At 42.8% G+C, this 21029-nt stretch overlaps 1 protein-coding gene across 14 annotated transcripts in view; it reads right to left on the reverse strand.

Annotated features, from left to right (window-relative positions):
* Window positions 1–9703, reverse strand: part of ptprt (protein tyrosine phosphatase receptor type T) — a 385704-nt gene extending 376001 nt beyond the window's left edge. For 12 of the 14 annotated variants that reach the window (XR_004331615.1, XM_032513298.1, XM_032513297.1 and 9 more), the window contains exon 1: window positions 9278–9703. Coding sequence is in view for 13 of the 14 variants with exons in the window: in XM_032513298.1 (XP_032369189.1) it covers window positions 9278–9365 (88 nt within the window). In the remaining variant the exon portion in view is untranslated. The remainder of the gene's footprint in view (window positions 1–9277) is intronic. The other 2 variants (XM_032513301.1, XM_032513300.1) reach the window with 1 other exon arrangement.
* Window positions 9704–21029: the final 11326 nt, after the last annotated feature.

Here is a 21029-nt window from a genome sequence, read left to right on the forward strand (position 1 = left end):
CCTGTTGCTGAAATGTGCTATACAAATAAAGCTGCCTTGCCTTGCCTTGCCTATATATATAATGACTATATATATATTTATATTTATTTTATGGGTCAGTAACTGACCAAGCGTAGATATTCTGACACACTTGGAGTGAGAATGTGTTGAAAGACAAGCAGTACTGGTTAGACAAAACTCAACCAGGAACTGACAGTCTAGGTTACAATCTTACTGTTTGTCTCCATTATGTTTGTTTCTCTCTAATATTTTTCGATAAACTGACTGCTTGGGTTTCTCGCCCCATTGGACTAATTTGTGTCCCTGCAAGATCAAATCCCTGAGTTGTAATAAACTGGAATCATCCTTGAATGGGATTACAATGGCCCGTCTATTCTGTTACTGTAAGGTATGATTTAGACATTTTGAGTTCTATATTTCTTTTTTAATAGAGCAGTTGAGAGGGGCTCTGTCAGTGACTCTGACTACATCTGTGAATCTTCTGGGGAAGACTTCCCACACAGTCTGACATAAATTAAATTTTGCCACAGTGAGAATAAAGTGAATGATGCTTGCATATCATCCAATATCTTCTGGCTTCATTCTCTTCCATCTAAACGCCATAACTCAGTTTTGTATTACCCCCCCAGCCCCTTTACTCACACGTATTTGTCTCATTTCCTCTTTTATTTTCTATCTCCCATCCATCCTCTCCCTACCACCCCCTCCTTCCAAGCTTGTTGATTCATCACTTGCCTAACATCTTCTATTAAATATGAATTAATTACTTGAAAACCTTGTTAAGCTTCATTAAGACCTTGTGCATTAATCATCAGTCATTTTAATTAGAGGAAAGGAAGTTTCCAATGTGTTGTACACCTCCGACATTCCACTCGACTCAATCACTAGATTTGTCTCCAAGTTTGTTTTGCAATTAGTGAAAAGAACATAACCTTTATCCAACCAGAGAAGGTTGCCTGAACATGTGCCCTCCATTCGCCAAGTAACTCAAATCAGAGTTCTAGAAGGGACTCCTGTGCGGATTCGTGTCCACGTTCAATATTCAGCTTTTCAGAAAAGCTGCAAAAGCCAGGATGAGCCATCAGACCCATTCTTTACCCATACTCATTCATCAAATGCCAAAAAACGACAAATCTATGTTCCACTGACAGTGCCCTAAAGCAGCCATTGGGATTCTAACCCAAGTCTGTTTAAGGAGGAAGTAGTTTGTCACAAAGTTCACAAAGGGAGGAGGTCTGGGTCAACAAAACGTCAAAACTTTGACACAGGAGACAGGTGAAACTATAACTGTAACCAAGTGTCATTATTGCAACCTTGACAATGAAGGTCCCCTGACCTTTCTGGCCAAACCATGACCTCTGACCTTTTTGATTTTGGGCCTAAACTTATAACCAAACCTTAACTAGGCAATTTTTCTTTGTGAAACAAATTCAATGTTCTGTTGATAGAGACATCGGATCAGAAAATGCTTAAATGCGTTGTTCTGGAAGCCATGGACCACCAGGGATATTTGGTTCTTGAGGACCTGTGGTGGCCATTGCAAAGGTTACCTCCACATTTGTTCTGTAGAGTTCTACTAAAACTGTTTGTATTAAAATTCTAACAATACAGATCCCTTCCCAGGGAAATCAAAAGACTTTCACCCAGGAAATACCTGTTCATTATGAGTGTTTTAATAAAAACCACAATCTTTTTCCTAAACTTAACTGGTCCTTTTGGTGCCCAAAACTTAACTACCGTTGCTGCATAACGCTCAGCTGGCGGTGTTCCTTACACGGCGCACAGTCATCTACTTTCAGGTAACTGAACCACCAACTACCGCTGACCTGATGGAGCACCATGCTGACCACCATGCGGAGCAGCTTAGCCACCTTAGCCAGTGTCGCAGAGCTCTGTAAACACATCTACTAACTGCGGCTGATACAAAAAGCTGGCTGTCTTAGCGACGCCGCAGGAAACTGCCGTCACCTAACACAACACACACACAGAACGTCGGAGATGTGTTATTTCTGATTCTCGTCGTGTGGCTGTGTGCCAGAAGACACATGTAGTTTCTAAGGAAGCTGGAAGCAGCAAAAAAACACCTTAAACACTTAAACATGGCGGGTTTGTTCAGGACCCCCCCCCCCCGTCTGTCACTAGCAATGATGACAATGGAAAAACGCCATAAAGCGGATGAGCTGTTTTGAACGTGACCCAAAAACATGTTAATGTTTAGGTGATACCTCATGAAGTCTAAGTGCAATAAAACATGGGAGATGAATATCTGCACCCTCATGCCCCGAGGCTGAAGTTAACAGCCCCTGCAAGATAAAAACAAAACCATTTGCCATCTCATGTCTGCTAGCATTTAACTGCTGAATCCTGTCTGGGATGCCGTTATGCCCTTCCAAGGCTATGGTTGTGTCATTTGTGACTGCTGTAAAATTCATGGGCTCCTGTAAAAATTCTCCCTGTATAATTTATGTAATGAACGTATTAACTGTAATTAGTAGTTTAACATGGTATAATGAAATCATTGTCCACCAGGCATATCTTTTATTTAGGCTATTACTGAGAAACAGATGTGTTGGTGATGGTTTCTGCTGCTATGATGTGAAATACTGAACACTGATAGTGAAGTTGGAAGTTGGAATATATTTATATTATTACTAAAGATGTTCAAAGCCTACAGTTGTGTTGGTCTCCACTGAATTAAAAGTAAAAGGAAGGGAATTGTGTCTGAAGATGTTCATAGCTGACATGCAAGTTACAAAGATGGAGGACATTTAGCTTGGATCTGTGTTATGATGCAGGGATGAACCTTGGCAGTATGGAAATCTGCGTAAACATCAGTACAAAAAATATATCCTAATAACATGTAGTTACAATAACTAGCCACATTAACCAACAATTGTCTATAAGCCATGGCCTGTAGTTTTTTGAACCTATCCACAGTTGTTTATCATTTGTATTATGGGTTTAATACGTTGCCATATTAGAGCAATGCCTATGCAGTAAATCAGTGTGAGTACACACTTGCATATATTATTAGCATTTTAACACACATTGTAGTCTTTTCACCAACTGTTCTCAGACCATGTAATAAAGAATTATCTGCGGTACTAATGGATGAATGCTAGAACTTCTTTAATAGATGCAGCTGTACATTTGTTCCCACTGAGTTGTGTGTTTTGGCACTGGTGATGCACCGGGTAAGACGATTTTGCCATCAAGGCCACTAAATAACTATTCTCCTTGTCTTTCCATTAGATGAGCGTTTCACTGCTGCGTTGTTCCTCACTGCTCAGTGTCTCATTCGGTTTTCAACTGCCAGACACAACTGTCCCTCTGACACCATGTTCCATCATTGTTGTTTGGCTCCTGCAGACAGACAAATAGCAGGGAGGAACATAGTGTTTTTTTGTATTTGACAATGGTTTACTTTTATTTTAAATGGTTTTGTTTCTCTTTTTTGGCAAGCAAGCCCCATCATTGACAGATGACATTGTAATCTATTTTAAATTATGCTGACACGTTGGATCAAATCCCATTGATTAAATGATTGACTGAATGATGATTGATGGACACTGAATTACCCCTTTTAAAGGTCCCATGGCATGAGTTTTTTTTATTTTTATGTACGAGTTCCCCCAGCCTGCCTATGGCCCCCCAGTGGCTATAAATGGTGATAGGTGTAAACCGAGCCATGGGTATCCTGCTCTGCCTTTGAGAAAATGAAAGCTCAGATGGGCTGATCTGGAATCTTCCCCTTATGAAGACATAAGGGGCAAGGTTACAAGACTTCAGATACAGTATTAGGGGACCACTAAGGTCTATAACTAAGCACTTCCAAGATACAGTATATAGGGGACCACTAAGTCTATATAAAAGAGACTTCAGAATACAGTATTAGGGACCCCTAAGGTCTATATAAAGAGACTTCAGATACAGTATAGGGACCACTAAGGTATATAAAGAGACTTCAGATACAGTATTAGGGGACCACTAAGGTCTATTAAAAGAGACTTCAGATACAGTATTAGGGGACCACTAAGGTCTATATAAAAAGACTTCAGATACTGTATATAGGGACCCACTAAGGTCTATATAAAAGAGACTTCAGATCTTATTAGGGACCACTAAGGTCTACATAAAAGAGACTTCAGATACAGTATTAGGGGACCACTAAGGTCTATATAAAGAGACTTCAGATACAGTATTAGGGGACCACTAAGGTCTATATAAAAGCATCCAAAGAGCACCATGTCATGGGACCTTTAAAGAACAGCCATGCCAGCATTAATATTAACATTTCCGACCAAGATCAATTAGAAACGTTGAGTCTGCATGTGCAGTAAATCCGCGTGCAGCTTTCACACAGATGATGAACGTTGACTGGCCCTTTGATCAATAGAAAACCATCTTGACAGTGCTGATCTTTGAGGTAATGGATAACCAGACGCTGCAAAAACAGAAGAATCGATCATTCTAGCTAGGTGGAAGAGACATGGCATGGTTTAAGGCTTAGGCATAATTCACAGGGGGGGATGGGAGGTTACAGCCCCTCCAATAATCAAAACTGGCCAGTGCAACCCCCCCCAACCAAAAACCAAAACCAAAAAAAGTCTAATCATGATTTCCTTTACATCATTAAAAGACATCTGCACCATAACTTCTTGCAGAAAAGGCCCTAATTGGTCAAAAATTATTCAGAATGCAGGGAATGAAGAGTTTGCGATGCTTAGAATGTGAGTTCTGCCCCAAAAGTGGAGATCTCACCCCCCCCCAATGTTGAACCCAAAATAATGGCCTTGAAAGGTCAGTCTTGGGAGCACGCAGCGATTTTTTTCTTTTTGTACCTGTGCGGTATGTTAAGGAGTTTCAGGGACTGTTAACTTTGTGGAGGCATGTGAATACATTTCTTAGTGTCACATTCTAGTGTAACAAGGCACTAATACGGCACCTCACTCACTTTTTTTTGCTTTCCAAATGCATATCATTGACTACAGAAAAGGCTCCCCCCCGTCTACTTTTTCATTCAATGCACAGCTCTCTCTTTCTCTCTCTCTCTCTCTCTCACACACACACACACACACACACGACGCTCCAGCACTCAGCATGCCCTGCTATTAGGCTGTCAGTTAGGCCAATAGAATAAGTGCTGTGGATTAGAGCAGACACACACACACACACACATTGAGGGAGGATGGACAGCATACTAAACAGAGCGGGGCACGAGGTGACAGACATCCTGTCATTAAGCTCACTCACACACACACAAACACACACAAACACACACACACAAACACACACACAGAGCAGAGGAAACAATTATAGCCACTCAGACAGTCGATAGCAGCGAGACATAATCAACTTAGTGTCATTTTTCTTCTTTTCTTGACCTCCTGTCATCCTTTGTCTTTGTCATTTCCTCCAACCACTCGTCCTCCTGCTTTTCTGTCTTTCTCTCCTCCTCTTCTTCTCCTCTCTCCTCCTGCTCAGCCAGACAGTGAGTGATGAACGAGACGACAAGACTCTCTCTTTTACCAGTCTTGTCCTTTCGTCTCAGATTTGCCTTCACTCTCCTCTCCGGTCTCAGCCTTCCCTTTATCCTCACCTCCTATTTCTCCCTCCTCCCAGTCTTCCTCGCTGATGTTCCCTTCTGTGTTCTTTCCTGTCTCCTTCATCGATGCTACTTTCCCCATTGTTCTCCTCTCTTCTCCTACCATCTCTTCCGATCTCTCCTCTCTTACCATATCTTCTCCTTGCTCATCCACCATTAGAATAATACATTTTATTTCAATAGTGCTTGTCAAAGTACTTATAGACACTTTCCAAGAAAACCATGGTAAGTACAATAAAAGCAGATGAAGCAATAACACAAAAACAAGGGCAACAGTAAAACCAGCAGCTAACAGTAGATGACATGTGATATTATTATATAGAGATAGGGTGAGGGCTTTTCTTAAAAGATGAGTTTTGAATACGTCGGTACGGTCACCGATGTTTATGGGATGTCTACGCCCTTGCACTCCTCTCCTTCTCTCTCCTCCCTTCTCCTACACTCTTTGCCCATGTGTCCTCATCTCTTTTCTCCCATCTCTCCCTCCCTACCCTCTTCTCGGCTCACATCCTCCACTTTCTTTCTTACTCATCTTTCCGTCCCGCTGTCTTGCCCTTTCTCTCTTCAGCGCCGTCCTTCTCCTCTATCTCTTCACATCTTCCTCTCCTCCTCCCCCGCAATTAAAGCTTTTCCATTCTTTGCCCTTGCCCTCCCACCTCCTCCTGTCATCCCCCCCACTGCACATTCCACTGCTCTTTTCTCTGCCTAAATAAAACCCCATTTTCTCTCCCCACCTTTACCTTTCCACCGTCCAGCTCTCCACTGTGTGTATGACTCTGTCTCTCTCTGTGTCACAGTCACAGGAAGCATGACACCCACACTCCACACTAATCACATAAAGGGCTCCGTAATTGGGGGAATTGAAGGCAGGTGATTTGATCAGAGCCAGAAACTTCTCCGCGTTCCTCCAACATGTCAACACACTGGGCGAACGAGTCAAGGAGAAAGTGATACAAGGTTATTTTCCTTATCCCTTTCGTACTTTTTCCCCTTCTGTCCTTTCTGCCAAAGAAATCTTATTAAGGGAAATACAAATCACACACACACACACACACACAACAGGGGCGTAGTCGTCACCTCCAGATCCGACCGGATGTTTCAACAATTAGTGAGCACTGGAGCTCAAAGGCACAGATCAGGAGCACAGCTGCACCCCACACACCCACAGCGATGAAAAATACAGCCTCGTCTAACACATGTCTGGCTGCAATTAATGATTATTTTCTCGATTCATCAAATACTTGTTTGGTCTACAAAATGTCAAAATGGGGGAAAATGTCAATCAGCATTTCCTAAAGCCCAAGATGACGTTTTCAATTTGACCTCCTGGATGAGGATGGAGGAGAGGCCGGTTGATGCCAGACAGACAGAAGCACTCAGGGTGAGATCACTTTCTTCTTCACTGGCTCTCTGTCTGTTGTCATTACAGCTGGATGGGTTGCTTCACACTTTCTCTAAAAACAAAACCCAGCTGCCGGAATTGGAAAAAGAAGAATGATTATTAAAATAACCAGAGAGAGTGAGTGTGTTGCTGTATGGATGGATGGATGGATGGATGGATCTGATGTACCAATATCGCCCCCCAACGGCACAGGGGCGAACATTCTCCCTCTCTCTCTCTCTCTCTCTCTCTCTCTCTCTCTCTCTCTCTCTCTCTCTCTCATTAAAAAGGAATAAAAAGTCAGAAAAAATAACTCATATACAATATTTGCTCCTTTTCATGAGCAGATGAGGCTGTAATGCAAAATGTACTATGAAACACAAACGGCCAGCTCCAATTAATTTCTTAAGTATGGGTTTTAAACATTGTTTTCTCTCCTGCAGCTCGTTTTAAATCAATAAAAACACAGATCATGTGTTTTAGGGATTTATTTCAAATCCAAGCATATATTTGGCCAAATATATAATTCTATTTCACCATAACGCGCAATGTAGCGCTATAGCTGCACCATTACGCACGGATAGAAGGACTGCTGCTCCGCCGCGCTGCAGCCCGCAGCAGAAGACAGAGCCAGAGGGGGACAGAGAGAGAGAGAGAAAGAGAGAGGGATAACTTAGTGTGTGGAGCCAGTCTTCCCTTCAAAGTAGCCTCTTTTTGCAGCCTTACAAGTCATGAATACCAAACAGAAGGTGCTGAGAGAGGGGCGGGCTGCACTGCAAACATCGCTGATTTAAAGAGATGAACTTGTGAAAATGGGTCTCGCTTGCTTGAGTTACGCAGAACACACTAGCTCCTGCCTAGTACTCAGAGAAACAGCCAGAGAAGCAGCTTTTAACTCGTGGATCATGCGAAACATCAGCTAATAATCATAGTTATAGTGACACAACGTGCTTGTATTCTGTCTTTGCGTAATATTTGTGTAGCAATCATTACACGTTTCAACGTCTAAATAAGCGCACTTTGATTTCATCTCCATTTTATCCGGAATTTAATTTGGGACATGTGTGTGTCATGTGAGAGTAAACTTTCTATTCTGTAATTTCCAGCAGCCGGTGGCTGGTTTTATACATGTGCAACGCTTCGGTTAATGATGATTTCAATCGGAATCATCACTGATTGTAAGACTTGAACACTCCGCGAACTCGCTGAGTCTCTTCAGCGCGTAACAAGTGCCCGCGGAGCGGCGCTGGCTCCGGACCGCTGCTGCGGCGTTCCAGCGGACTGTGCGGGGATCCCGAAGCTTCTACTCCGGGAGATGGAATGAGCAGTTGCACATTTGCCTGAAATGTTACAGCATCGGGTGTAGTTGCCGTTTTTAGAGGCGAATTAAAAGGCCTTAGCCGATTAGATCCCAGATCACTTCTGTGTGTGTAAAAGTTGAATAAAAAGCTTCACAGTGTCTGGAGAGGAACGGACTTCTACGAGAGTAACCAGCACGTTATCCCACCATACTGCGGTACGGTGATGTCCGTGCGTGTTTACTGTAGCACAAGTCAAAAATCTCATCATAGGATAAATAAATCAGGGGACAACTTATAAAAACACGATCGCAGCTTTGCGCTCCGACGGAGCCAGGACGCACCGGTCCGCCCGCTTCCAAACACCCAGCGAGTTCACAGCGGATCCTACACCAAAACGGAACAACATCCAAGTCACGTATAAAGTCTAAACAGCAAACAGTCCACGCGTACTGGACGCTTTATGGAGCAAAACCTCCCGAAAGGGTTCACAACTTCACTCCAGACCTCCGGTGCGCATATCGGATCTGCGCGGCAGATCCACATCTGATGATGCGAGCTCGAGCAGCTGTCAACACAAGTCAAACTATCGCTGTTAGCACCAAACCCAGCTACAATCCCAGGCATACATCACTTGTTTCCACAAACAACTGATGTATGGTATTTTCCTATCAAGGCATTTTCTGCGCGCACTCCCAGGTAGAAATACTGTTCCACAAATGGAAATGCGTTAAAACCTGACTTTAGGTGGTGTTTAGGAGGGGTTCACCAAATTCAACAAAAAACACAGAAACAGATGCATGGCGGTCCCAAAAAAGCTGACGAAATGCACAAATCAACGTGCATGTGCACTTTATGTTGTGCCACCACAGCGCCGTGGCATTTATTACCGAGTCAGGATCAAAAGAAATCCTCAAAAGCGCAATAAAACAGAAAATATCAGTGTGAGGGTTTTTTTTTTAATCCACAAATTCAACAAATAAATCGCGTTACCTGGAAAGAATTGTCCAGCAGTAAATCCCAAAAGTACAAAGTAGAGGAAAGCTGCAGGCAAACCGGGAGAATAACTCCGTTTATCCATGTTTCCCTTCTTTTTCTTCTTGTTTTGCTCAGTCGTGCGGGTTATTTCACATCCCGTCTGGTCCTTAAACTGCTTCTCCTTAGTTCGGGATAACAACAGTGACAACAGTCACTCAATCCTCGCATTGGTGGAGAAGAAGAGACAGGGAGACACAAGTAGAAGCGAAGACAGAAGTTGGAGACGAATAAACAGGAGCCGGGTCCGGCAGAGCGGGTCTGTGTGCGCGCTTCAGGGCGCGCGTGTTTGCCACAGAGTGTGTGTAAGGTTAAGGGGTACAGTGTGTGAGTGTGCGCGCGCTCAGACGGTCTCTGACAGACTGACGTTGAGTTGGAGAGGAACGGAGAGCAGTGCGCACCACGCCGGGTGCCAGACACCCGCGTAAAGATGGGCGCGTGAACGCGTGGAGAACTTCCGATAGAGAGTTTCAAAATAAGATCGAGTGGCAGCAGAAGGGTCATTGGATTTCGTTTTCGGAGGGGTACGATTTGGACAGTTCCAGGAAAACGAATGAATATTATTGGTTTCAAATTGGACACGTTAAGGATGTTTATTCACGGCGTTAAATGAAAGATTGACACTTTTAGGTTTTTAAAACACTGTACCTTAGACATGCAGTAACCTAATACTAGAGCGGGGAAGCAAAGGTGAGAACAGCTTTAAATATGGGGGAGTTGCAGTCATTGCAGCATGGATTTGTAGGACACAGGGAATAAAAAACAATAGCAACTGTTCCATGTTTACATCATCTATTTGGCAGCTCCACGTCTATTTAATGCAGTCTAATGTCTCCGTACATACCGGTTGTTCTTCTCTAAATCCCCAACTAGAGGCTTTTATTTGAGGGGCCAGGCGCCCATTCTCCCGCAGTCTGCGCTGGTTTTCTCCAGCCTGACTATGCTGAAGGTCTTTCCAGTTGTCTGGCTTCCCCCGGTCCTACTGCCTGGATCCTCCGCAAGGATAGGATTCGCACACAGTCTCTACTCTGCTGTGTTTATGTGTGTGTGTGTGTGTACGTGTGTGCGTGCGTGCGTGCGTCTTCCCCTCTCTGCTGTCATTAGATCCCTCTCAGTCCACTCATTTTACTGTCAGGATTTCTATTTCAAGGTCTCTCTCTCTCTCTCTCTCTCTCTCTCTCTCTCTCTCTCTCTCTCTCTCTCCCTCTCTCTCTCTCCAATTCAATTTGATTTTATTGGCATTAATGTCAGAAATAACAATATTGCCAAAGCATCAAGGATAATAATTTGAGAAGAAATACTTACATATAATTCATTGAGTAAACTGAAATATATACAGTACATTTACAATAATAAAAAGCAGGGAAAGCAACAACAGTATATCAATATACAGCGTCAAATGTAAGAAAGAAGCAAACAAAAAGATGATCTCTCTCTCTCTTTCTCTGTTTCTCTCTCTCTCACACACTCTCTCTCTCACACACACACAACACACAGGTGTGTGTCTTGGTGACAGGTCTATCCCTGTCATGCTATCTGGACAATAGAGAAAGGATCCAACTCTGCAGTGCTGCACACTGTGCTGAAAAAGCAGATTAGAAGTTAAACTGCAGACCGGGGCACAGGATGCAGGTGTGCTCGGTACTGATAGGGATTCACCTCCGAAGGAAATACCTGCCGGAGGGAGAAGCCCTTTCAGCCAGTTGAAGGCTGACACATTTTGTACCTGGAATTTCTCAACTCAAAGCTTACTGACTAAGACAAGTGCATGGAACCAGTAGAGAATGAGACATAAAGGCCAGTAGTGCTAGAGAGACTCTTCACATTGGGTTATTGATGATGGTCTGAACATTAAAACAGTCATTGTAAAACTAAAATGTATGAAAGGCCTTGGAAAAAACATTGAAAGCAACAGGGAGGGTTCCGGTTCTGCTCTAGCCTGCAAACCCAGACCCAGATCCGAAAGATTAAGGGTCTGGCATCGAGTAATGAAAGTCACCCATCTCGAGGGGTGGCACCAAATGTGCATTTGGATAACACTACGACCAATCACAACAACACACGGGGTGACATGTCCAGAGCCCCGTACGCTTAGCTACCAGCGAAGCTAACTGGTAGATTAGACTGTTGTCATCTGTTCAGCTGGCCTCTGGCCCCCCTACACCAGATACACCGATGTGATTGGTGCAGCTGGCCTCTGGCCCCGCCTATATCAGATACACCGATGTGATTGGTGCAGCTGGCCTCTGGCCCCGCCTTTATCAGATACACTGATGTGATTGGTGCAGCTGACCTCTGGCCCCGCCTATATCAGATACACCGATGTGATTGGTGCAGCTGGCCTCTGGCCCCGCCTACATCAGATACACCGATGTGATTGGTGCAGCTGGCCTCTGGCCCCGCCTACATCAGATACACCGATGTGATTGGTGCAGCTGGCCTCTGGCCCCGCCTACATCAGATACACCAATCTGATTGGTGCAGCTGGCCTCTGGCATCAAATACACCGATGCTTGGCTACAAGAAGATAGTTAATGAGCAGCGTTACAAGATGCCAGAGGAACTCGCTGAGCAAGTTCAAATCATGCTATCGAGAGAATTCTGGATTTCCAGGGTAGTTCTGCTCTGCCCTTGAATATGAATCCTAGTTAATTCTTGTCATATAGGCCATTTCACGGTTAACATTTATAAATTCATGACAGTGTTGATGTGGACGAGCAACGCATTGTCATAAACGGGTCTGTTTGATATCCAAACGTCGCCCTACAAAATGATCACCGCCAGCGGTCACTTGATAACTGTTGACATGACAGTTAAAGGTGCTGTAGGTAGGATTGTGGAGATCCAGGACTTAGCCCAAAACTAGGAATGTCGACAACTTCTCAGTTCCCCCCCCCCCCCCCCCCCCCTTTTTGCTAAAGCCCCAAACGATCTCAAAGCCCCTCCCCCACAAGGAGATCTGTGCACGATAGAGCGCGGAAACCTCTCTGCGCTCGAGCGCGGGGGAAATCGTGTGCATGAGCGTGATTGACACGCAGTTAGACCCCCCCCCCCCCCCCACTGACAGGGAGCGGTGGAGTGTTTCAAATCGCACTACAGACTGTAGGTGGTGCCAGAGGAGCCATGTACAAAATGTGAAAATACAAATTAATGGAAGAAAGTCAATATTACATTTGATGTGTCATTTTTAACACTCAATATTATGTTTCGATGTGTTCATGATGGTGTTGTTGCTCCAAAGTTACCTTTTGTCTCTTTCTCAACTTATTTTATTGTTGTCGACTGCACCAGCTAATGTAATCAACGAAGAACACCACAACCCCAAAATATCTTTTTTCTTACATATTCAACATTATATTTAATACTGAATGATGCACCTAAACTGCTACTTACACGAGTGTGACATCTTCCTGAGCCTGGTGCCCTTCACAGGTCCCTACTGACCGTCTGCTATTTGTCCCCGTCCCTTTAGATGAGCGTGGCATGGAGTGTTAAATCTGGCAAATTCCAAGCAGCCAGTTGGGAGAGTCCTGGCATTTTGGCCCCCAGCGTTAAATTCTGCTCAGGTCAACAGGTAAATTGGTATTTGGGTATTGGTAGATCAATACCGGCTGTACTTCAAAACAAATGGACATTTAAGCTGAGATTGGAGAGTAATAGTGCAGGCGCTGGCACGTGCACACAGACATTAAAGGGGCCTGGAGCACCAGCCCTTTTTCTTTCTCATGAGAAAGTACCCTTTTTGGTTTGTTGTTTTATTAGTGATTTTATATAAATATACAAATACAGTATATACATGTAGACATACTGTATATACATATATATAATAAATTTATTTATTGAATAAAAAGGAAATATCTGGTCAGGAGATTAATCTTTGTTGTGTTCCGATACCCTCCCTCCCTCCCTAAACTCTTTATTTTAATCAAGCCTGCAGCCAGGAAAAGAAAGGATACGGAAAAGGAAGAAGAAGAAGATGAAGAAAAAGAAAAAGAAGAAGACGCACCAGGAAACAGCCAATAGCAGCAAATGGCTAAATGCAAGATTAAAACCAGACAACAGAAGCAACACACTAGAGAGAATAGCAACTCAGATGAGGTTTTTGCAATGACATAGATCTTCAACAGGGGGTCCAGGACCCCCTAGGGGGTCCTCAGAGTTACTGCAGGGGAGGGGCAACTTAAAATTTGAAGGTCTTGTCAAAAAATTCAGATTAATAAAAAAAAAAAAAACATGATTTGAACATATTCTTAGCAAATCCAAATCAGCTTATTTGTGAAAAAACAACATAACAATAGGCTTACTTATACTAAGCCATTCACATATACAGTTAACACTGAAGACTCCCTGTGTCACATATATGTCAAACATGATTTGTGAAACCATGCAAACAAATGTAATGTATGTATGCAAATGTAATTTTAATAGTGTAATGCATATTACTGTCATGTATTAAAGTCTCATGACATGGTGCTTTTGGATGCTTTATATAGAACCTTAGTGGTCCCCTAATACTGTATCTGAAGTCTCTTATATAGACCTTAGTGGTCCCCAATACTGTACTTGAAGTCTCTTTATATAGACCTTAGTGGTCCTAACGGATCTGAAGTCTCTTATATAGACCTTAGTGGTCCCTAATACTGTATCTGAAGTCTCTTATATAGACTTAGTGGTCCAATACTGGATCTGAAGTCTTTTATATAGACTTAGTGGTCCCTATACTGTATCTGAAGTCTCTTTATATAGATTAGTGGTCCAATACTGTATCTGAAGTCTCTTATATAGACCTTAGTGGTCCCTAATACTGGATTCGTTCTCTTTATATGACCTTAGTGGTCCCTAATCTGTATTGAAGTCTCTTTATATAGACCTTAGTGGTCCCTAATACTGTATCTGAAGTCTCTTTATAAGCCTAGTGGTCCCTATACTGTATCTGAAGTCTTTTATATAGACCTTAGTGGTCCCCTATACTGTATCTGAAGTCCTTTTATATAGACCTTATGGTCCCTAATACTGTATCTAGTCTCTTTATATGACCTTATTGGTCCCTAATACGGTATCTGAAGTCCTTTTATATAGACCTAGTGGTCCTAATACTGTATCTGAAGTCTCTTTATATAGACTAGTTGGTCCCTAATACTGTATCTGAAGTCTCTTTATATAGACCTTAGTGGTCCCTAATACTGTATCTGAAGTCTCTTTATATAGACCTTAGTGGTCCCTAATACTGTATCTGAGCCTCTTTTATGACCTTAGTGGTCCCTAATACTGTTCGAAGTCTCTTTATACAGGCCTCAGTGGTCCCTAATACTGTATCTGAAGTCTCTTTATATAGCCTAGTGGTCCCTAATACTGTATTGAAGTCTCTTTATGTAGACCTTAGTGGCCCCTAATACTGTATCTGAAGGTCTATATAGACCTTAGTGGTCCCTTAATACGTATCTGAAGCTCTTTATAAGCCTTAGTGGTCCCTAATACTGTATCTGAAGTCTTTTCTATAGACCTTAGTGGCCCTAATACGGTATCTGAAGTATCTTTATAGACCTTAGCGGTCCCTAATACTGTATCTGAGTCTCTTTATATAGACTTAGTGGTCCTAATACTGTATCTGAAGTCTCTTTTGATAGAACGTATGTGGCCCTAATACTGTATCTGAAGTCTTTTAATAGACCTTAGCTGTCCATAATACTGTATCTGAAGTCTCTTTATATAGACCTTAGTGGTCCCTAATACTGTATCTGAAGTCTCTTTTATTAGACCTGTGGTCCTATACTGTATCTGAAGTCTCTTTATATAGAACTAGTTGTCCAATACTGTATTGAAGTCTTCTTTTAATAGACCTTTGTGGTCCTTAATATTGAAGTTCTTTATATGACCTAGTGGTCCTAATATGTATCTGAAGTCTCTTTAGATAGAGCCTTAGTGGTCCAATACGTATTGAAGCTACTCTTTAGTAGGAACCTTAGTGGTACAAATATGTATCTGAAGTCGCTTTATATAGACTTATGGTACCCTAATACTGTATCTGTAGTCTCTTTTATGAAGAGGCTTTTATTTATTAAGATCGTTTTTTTGGGCTTTTCTGCCTTTAATAGTTGATTGGACAGTTAGGTGAGAAAGGGAGAAGACATGCAGGAAACCATCACAGGTCAGATTCAAACCCTGGACCTCTGTGTCGAGGCATAAACCTCTCAGTACATGTGCGCCCGCTCTACCACTGAACCAACCTGGCCACCAGCATGCATCTTGATAATTATCCATTAACATGTACAGAGTCTCTCTGCTGCATCTTGCTCATGCCTCTTCTCCCTCACTCCAACGCGCTCTTCTTAGAACCAGTTCAACCCAATTAAATTTAAGATTTATTGGCACAATGACGCTCCCACCTTGCCAGAGTCGGCATATGAAGAAGAAAACAAACTCAGGCGGAAGGTTGTAATGGTGAAAGTGGTCCAAGCACACTGTTCCATGTACAACAAGAACTGAGAGACAGGAAATGGGGGCATACTGGACTTTTAACTCTGTAAGTTTTATTTTATACGTGCATATTGCTAATCATCTATGGACATGAAGGCTGGGTCTTAACTGACAGAACCAGATCCAGGGTACAAGAATGGGTTTCCTCAGGAGGGGACCTGGCGTCTCCCTTAGAGATAGGGTGAGAACCCCGGTCATCCGTGGGGGGGGGTCGGAGTAGAGCCGCTGCTCCTTCACGTTTGAAAGGAGCCAGTTGAGGTGGTTTGGGCATCTGGTCAGGATGCCTCCTGGTTGCCTCCCTAGGGAGGTGGTCCAGGCACGTCCAGCTGGAAGGAGGCCTCGGGGAAGACCCAGGACAAGGTGGAGGGACGTCCAGCTGGGAGGAGGCCTCAGGGAAGACCCAGGACTAGGTGGAGGGACGTCCAGCTGGGAAGAGGACTCGGGGAAGACCCAGGACTAGGTGGAGGGACGTGCAGCTGGGAGGAGGACTCGGGGAAGACCCAGGACTAGGTGGAGGGACGTCCAGCTGGGAAGAGGACTCCGGCAAGACCGAGGACTAGGTGGAGAGATTATATCTCCAACCTGGCCTGGGAACATCTTGGGATCCCTCAGTCGGAGCTGGTTGATGTGGCTCGGGAAATTTTAGGGTCCCCTGCCAGAGCTGCTGCCCCCGGAACCCGACACCGGATAAGCGGGCAAAGATGGATGGATGGATGGATGTTGATTCAACTTTGGAGGCTGGAGTTTGTTTGCAGAGTTTTTCCTGAATAGGGAAAGTTTTTGCCCCCTAAGAGGTTTTAGCCAGCGCCAAAGGAAAGTCACGAGCGCCAAGGCCTCTGACTTTCAGCAGCCAGCCTCCCTCTCAGCCACAGCTGCTGAGTTTTACACAAGCCAGCTAAGCTATAGTTAATTAGACCAACTGGACTTTGAGGTCAAGAGTAGTCAAATCCAGGTCCCGGATGCCCCCTTGAAAGCCCCCTTACTGCTTTACATTTCCCTTATATTTTTACATTTTGAATTGTTACCTGTCAACAGAATTTGGTGTTTTCCTTGACATAAATAAAGACTATCACAATGCAGGAAATTAAGTCTTTGATGCATAAAATCAACCCCCTCCCCCATATGTGTCCCACCGAAGCCCTATTCTGAGCCGGGAAAAACCCTGGTTTGAGAGATGAAAAGATTAATTAATTATCGGTTAGTTGTCAACTACGAAATTAATCGCCAACTATTATGATGATGATAGTGTCATTATCATAGAATGATACTATCATTATCATCTATTTTGATAACGGATTAGAGTCATTATGTATGGAAAAAGTAAAAGGTTTTCTGATGTCAGCTTGTTAAATGTGAATATATTCTAGTTTCTTCACTCCTCTGTAACAGTAAACAGTCTTTGAGTTGTGGAGATTTTAGGATGCAAACACCGATCAATGTTTTTGATCATTTTCTGGCAAACAACTATTTGATTATTGAAGAAAATAATGGACGGATGATGGACAGAGCATGTGGGACGTCACCTATTGGTTTGTGGAGATCTGCTGTGAGTCGTTTGCTGTTACCGGCTCAGCCGTCCTGGCTGAGGATGGGACGATTTTAGACGAGAGGAAGGAGAGAGGGAGGGATCGAGGGAGGAGTGAGGGGGGAGCCCTTACTCTCTGTTACGTTACACACTTTCACTGGCAATCCCATCATAGACACGTCCTAAAACACCCCCTGCTTTATTGCCGATTTTAAAATCAACGAGACCATTATTCCAAAAATTAACACTTAAAACTAACGATTGACACCATAAACTCATTATGAAAATGTTTATTGAGGTCGTAAATTAAGTGAGAAGGGGGTCACTTTCTCACAGACTTCTGCAGAAGCATGACCTCCTTTTGCAACCATGTTTCGCCCCCTGCTGGAGATCAGATATAGTAGTTTTAGTCATCAACGAAAAACTCTGATTGGACAGATTCTAGCTAGCTGTCTGGATTTACCGGCAGAGCCTGAGGACCAGTAACCATAGTCCTCAGATTGGACAGATAGTCTAGCTAGCTGTCTGGATTTACCCTCAGAGATCTGAGGACCAGGTAACCACAGTCCTCAGATTGGACAGATAGTCTAGCTAGCTGTCTGGATTACCTGCAGAGACCTGAGGACCAGGTAACCATAGTCCTCAGATTGGACAGATAGTCTAGCTAGCTGTCTGGATTTACCCTGCAGAGATCTGAGGACCAGGTAACCATAGTCCTCAGTGGGACAGTAGTCTAGCTACTGTCTAGATTTACCCTGCAGAGATCGAGGACCAGGTAACCATAGTCCTCAGATTGGACAGATATCTAGCTAGCTGTCTGGATTTACCCTGCAGAGATCTGAGGACCAGGTAACCATAGTCCTCAGATTGGACAGATAGTCTAGCTAGCTGTCTGGATTTACCCTGCAGAGACCTGAGGACCAGTAAATCCACCAGAGTTGCAAACACAAAGATAGCCCAAGGCAATGGATATCTGGTCTAAATCTGGAAATCTGGTGTAGTTTCTTTTGGCAACGGATCAATCCTGGAAGGGAAACGTCGTGGATATAGACTATCCTAAGCTCAATGGTGGAGGAAGTATTCAGATCCTTTACTTAGGTAAACGTACTAATACCACACTGTAAACATGGTCTGTTACAATTAAAGGTCTTGCATTGAAAAAGTTACTTAAGTAAAAGTATGCATGCATCATTAGCTGGGTTGGGTATCGAAACACGGTGCCAATAGGTCACCGGTTCTGGCGTAAACGGTAGTGACAAGACCAAATAAGAACAAATATTTGAGTTCCAAATTTCAGTGCCTGACTTTTTTTTTTCAGGAGCAGCGCTCTACGGGACGTTACCGTTAGCTAGTAGCTGGATTTAACACAATGGTTAACATGCTGACAGCTTATGTTAGCTTAGCGGTGTAAAGTGTGACTGTAGTTCCCTGTAGAGGACTCCAACACCAGGATGCAACCATCTCCATGGTAACAGTCTGCAGCTGCCGTTGTTGGAGTAACCACACGGAGACGGTGCGTTCACTTGAAACTCATCAGCCTTGGGGTGCATTTTAAATTAATGTAAAATACCCTCTTTCACATCTGGTGCTTGTTATAGCAATTTATTGGTGAAATAAGTCATTTTTATTAAGTTATTATTACATTATTAATCAATCAGTTAATTTTGACCATATGTCCTTAGCAATAAGCAAGCCATTCTTTAATGTCGCCAGCTGTCGTTTTGTGCTCCTTTTTTATATTTTATGTTATATACAGTACATTATAAATATAATGTATATTTCGGTTCAGGCACCATTTAGGAACCATTTTAAAATTATCGTTTTAGCACCGCTATCTGAAAAAAAGAAGAAGAAAAAAACGATATCCAACCCGAATCATCAGGACAATGTACTTAAACTATTAAAAGTAAAAACACTCTTCTACTGCTTGAATGACTTTCAATTATTTTGGAAGATTGTGCGGAGAAGTACATGACCTTATTTATCTGTCATTTTAATTATATATATTATACACATGTATTCATGGATGTATGTATATATATTTTTATTTTAATGTTTTACATGTTCAAATAAACTACTACTTCTATATACTCAATGCATTCGAATCCCCACATTTTAGAAAGTGTAAAGGATCCAAACAGTGGTCTAATCATTTCAGCCGGACCTGGAGGCCGTTATGTTGTTATTCTACTTTATAAGAAATCATCAAATTTTATGAATGTTATACAGTATGTTGACAAATATTAATTTGTAAAGTAATAACTAAAGCAGTCAGATTTGTCTGTGGTGTGTCCATTGTGCATTTTTTAGTGTCTGTATCCTCTCCGTTGTATTATTAATGTTATCGGGGCCCCTTTGAAAAAGATTTTAGCAGCTTATTTGGGGGGGCCCTATTTCAAGCGTCCCACTGCACCGTCTGAATTTGTGTTTTAATGATATGACGATGACGTGTGAGTGAACTGAAGATGAATGTAGTGCTCTCCCCCTCCCCTATGTATTTTTATGCTGACTTCTAATTATTATTGTCATGATTTAGAGATGAAGAAATCAATGTGTCCTTAACATGAGGGTGTGTTTGTCCGCGCCAATATCAGCACACACGCATCCGCATGCTCCTCACCTCTACATCATCACTTATTTATTTGAAATCAATTATGCAGAGTTGAATCATTCTCCATAGTTTGTTCTAGTCCATTCCATGTGTGAAATTGTATTCTCCTCCAGTCTGGTATCATCTCCACATCAGAAAGAAAAGAGAACAGTTGTCAATGGTCTGAATGTGCCTGAGAGCACTTTATGATAGATGCTCTCTTTATGTTAAGTAACACTATTTATACCTCAGCTCCTGCTTTAGCAAACACACACACACACACACACACACACACACACACACACACATACACACATACACACATACACACACACACACACACACACACGCACACACACACACAGACACACACACACAGGGGTTGCTACCAATCAGGACTGACATCAAGTTCGCAAGCCAGGCCACCTATTGTGTACATTGATATGTGTTTGGGTATATATCTTTATGCTTGACTGTGAGTGTGTGTGTGTGTGTGTGTGTGTGTGTGTATATATATCCATGTAGAAAAAGCCACATGATACTGAGGCGCAGCACTCTATTTGAATTTAGCGAGATAGAAATCAGAGGAGGCCAAGGTATCTAAACAGCATGACACACGTAATGATGTTATTAAGTATGGATGTAAAGTGGGAAACACACAGCGTGGAGATGGAGTGACTGTGTGTGTACAGGAGGCGAATTTCTGTGTAGTTGAAGGAGGGTTAAGTCCTGTCCAGTTATTGAACCTGGATATTACAGTTTTGTTAGATGACAGTGGGCACTACTGGAGTAACGTGTGCAAAACTCAGTTCACGTGGACCAAACTCTGGTTCCTTTTTCATAGCTGGAACACAGTTTTCTTAACTCTACACACTTATCCCATGACTTTACCCACAATGTGCACAACACTGTGGATCTACAGCACCTTGTTGAGATGCTAACACACTGCTGTCACACCTGTTACACAGACCAGATCTCAGTCAGGTGTCTTGTTTTAGAATAGTTAGTGAACATAAACAGTATTTATATAGTGAAAGCTCAGAAAGCCTTTTTTAATACAAATAGCAAATAAGAATGAAACAATTACACAATGTACCATTTGAGATAAAAAGGTAAAA

This window comes from Etheostoma spectabile, chromosome 4 (assembly GCF_008692095.1).
Source record: "Etheostoma spectabile isolate EspeVRDwgs_2016 chromosome 4, UIUC_Espe_1.0, whole genome shotgun sequence".
NCBI lineage: Eukaryota > Metazoa > Chordata > Actinopteri > Perciformes > Percidae > Etheostoma > Etheostoma spectabile.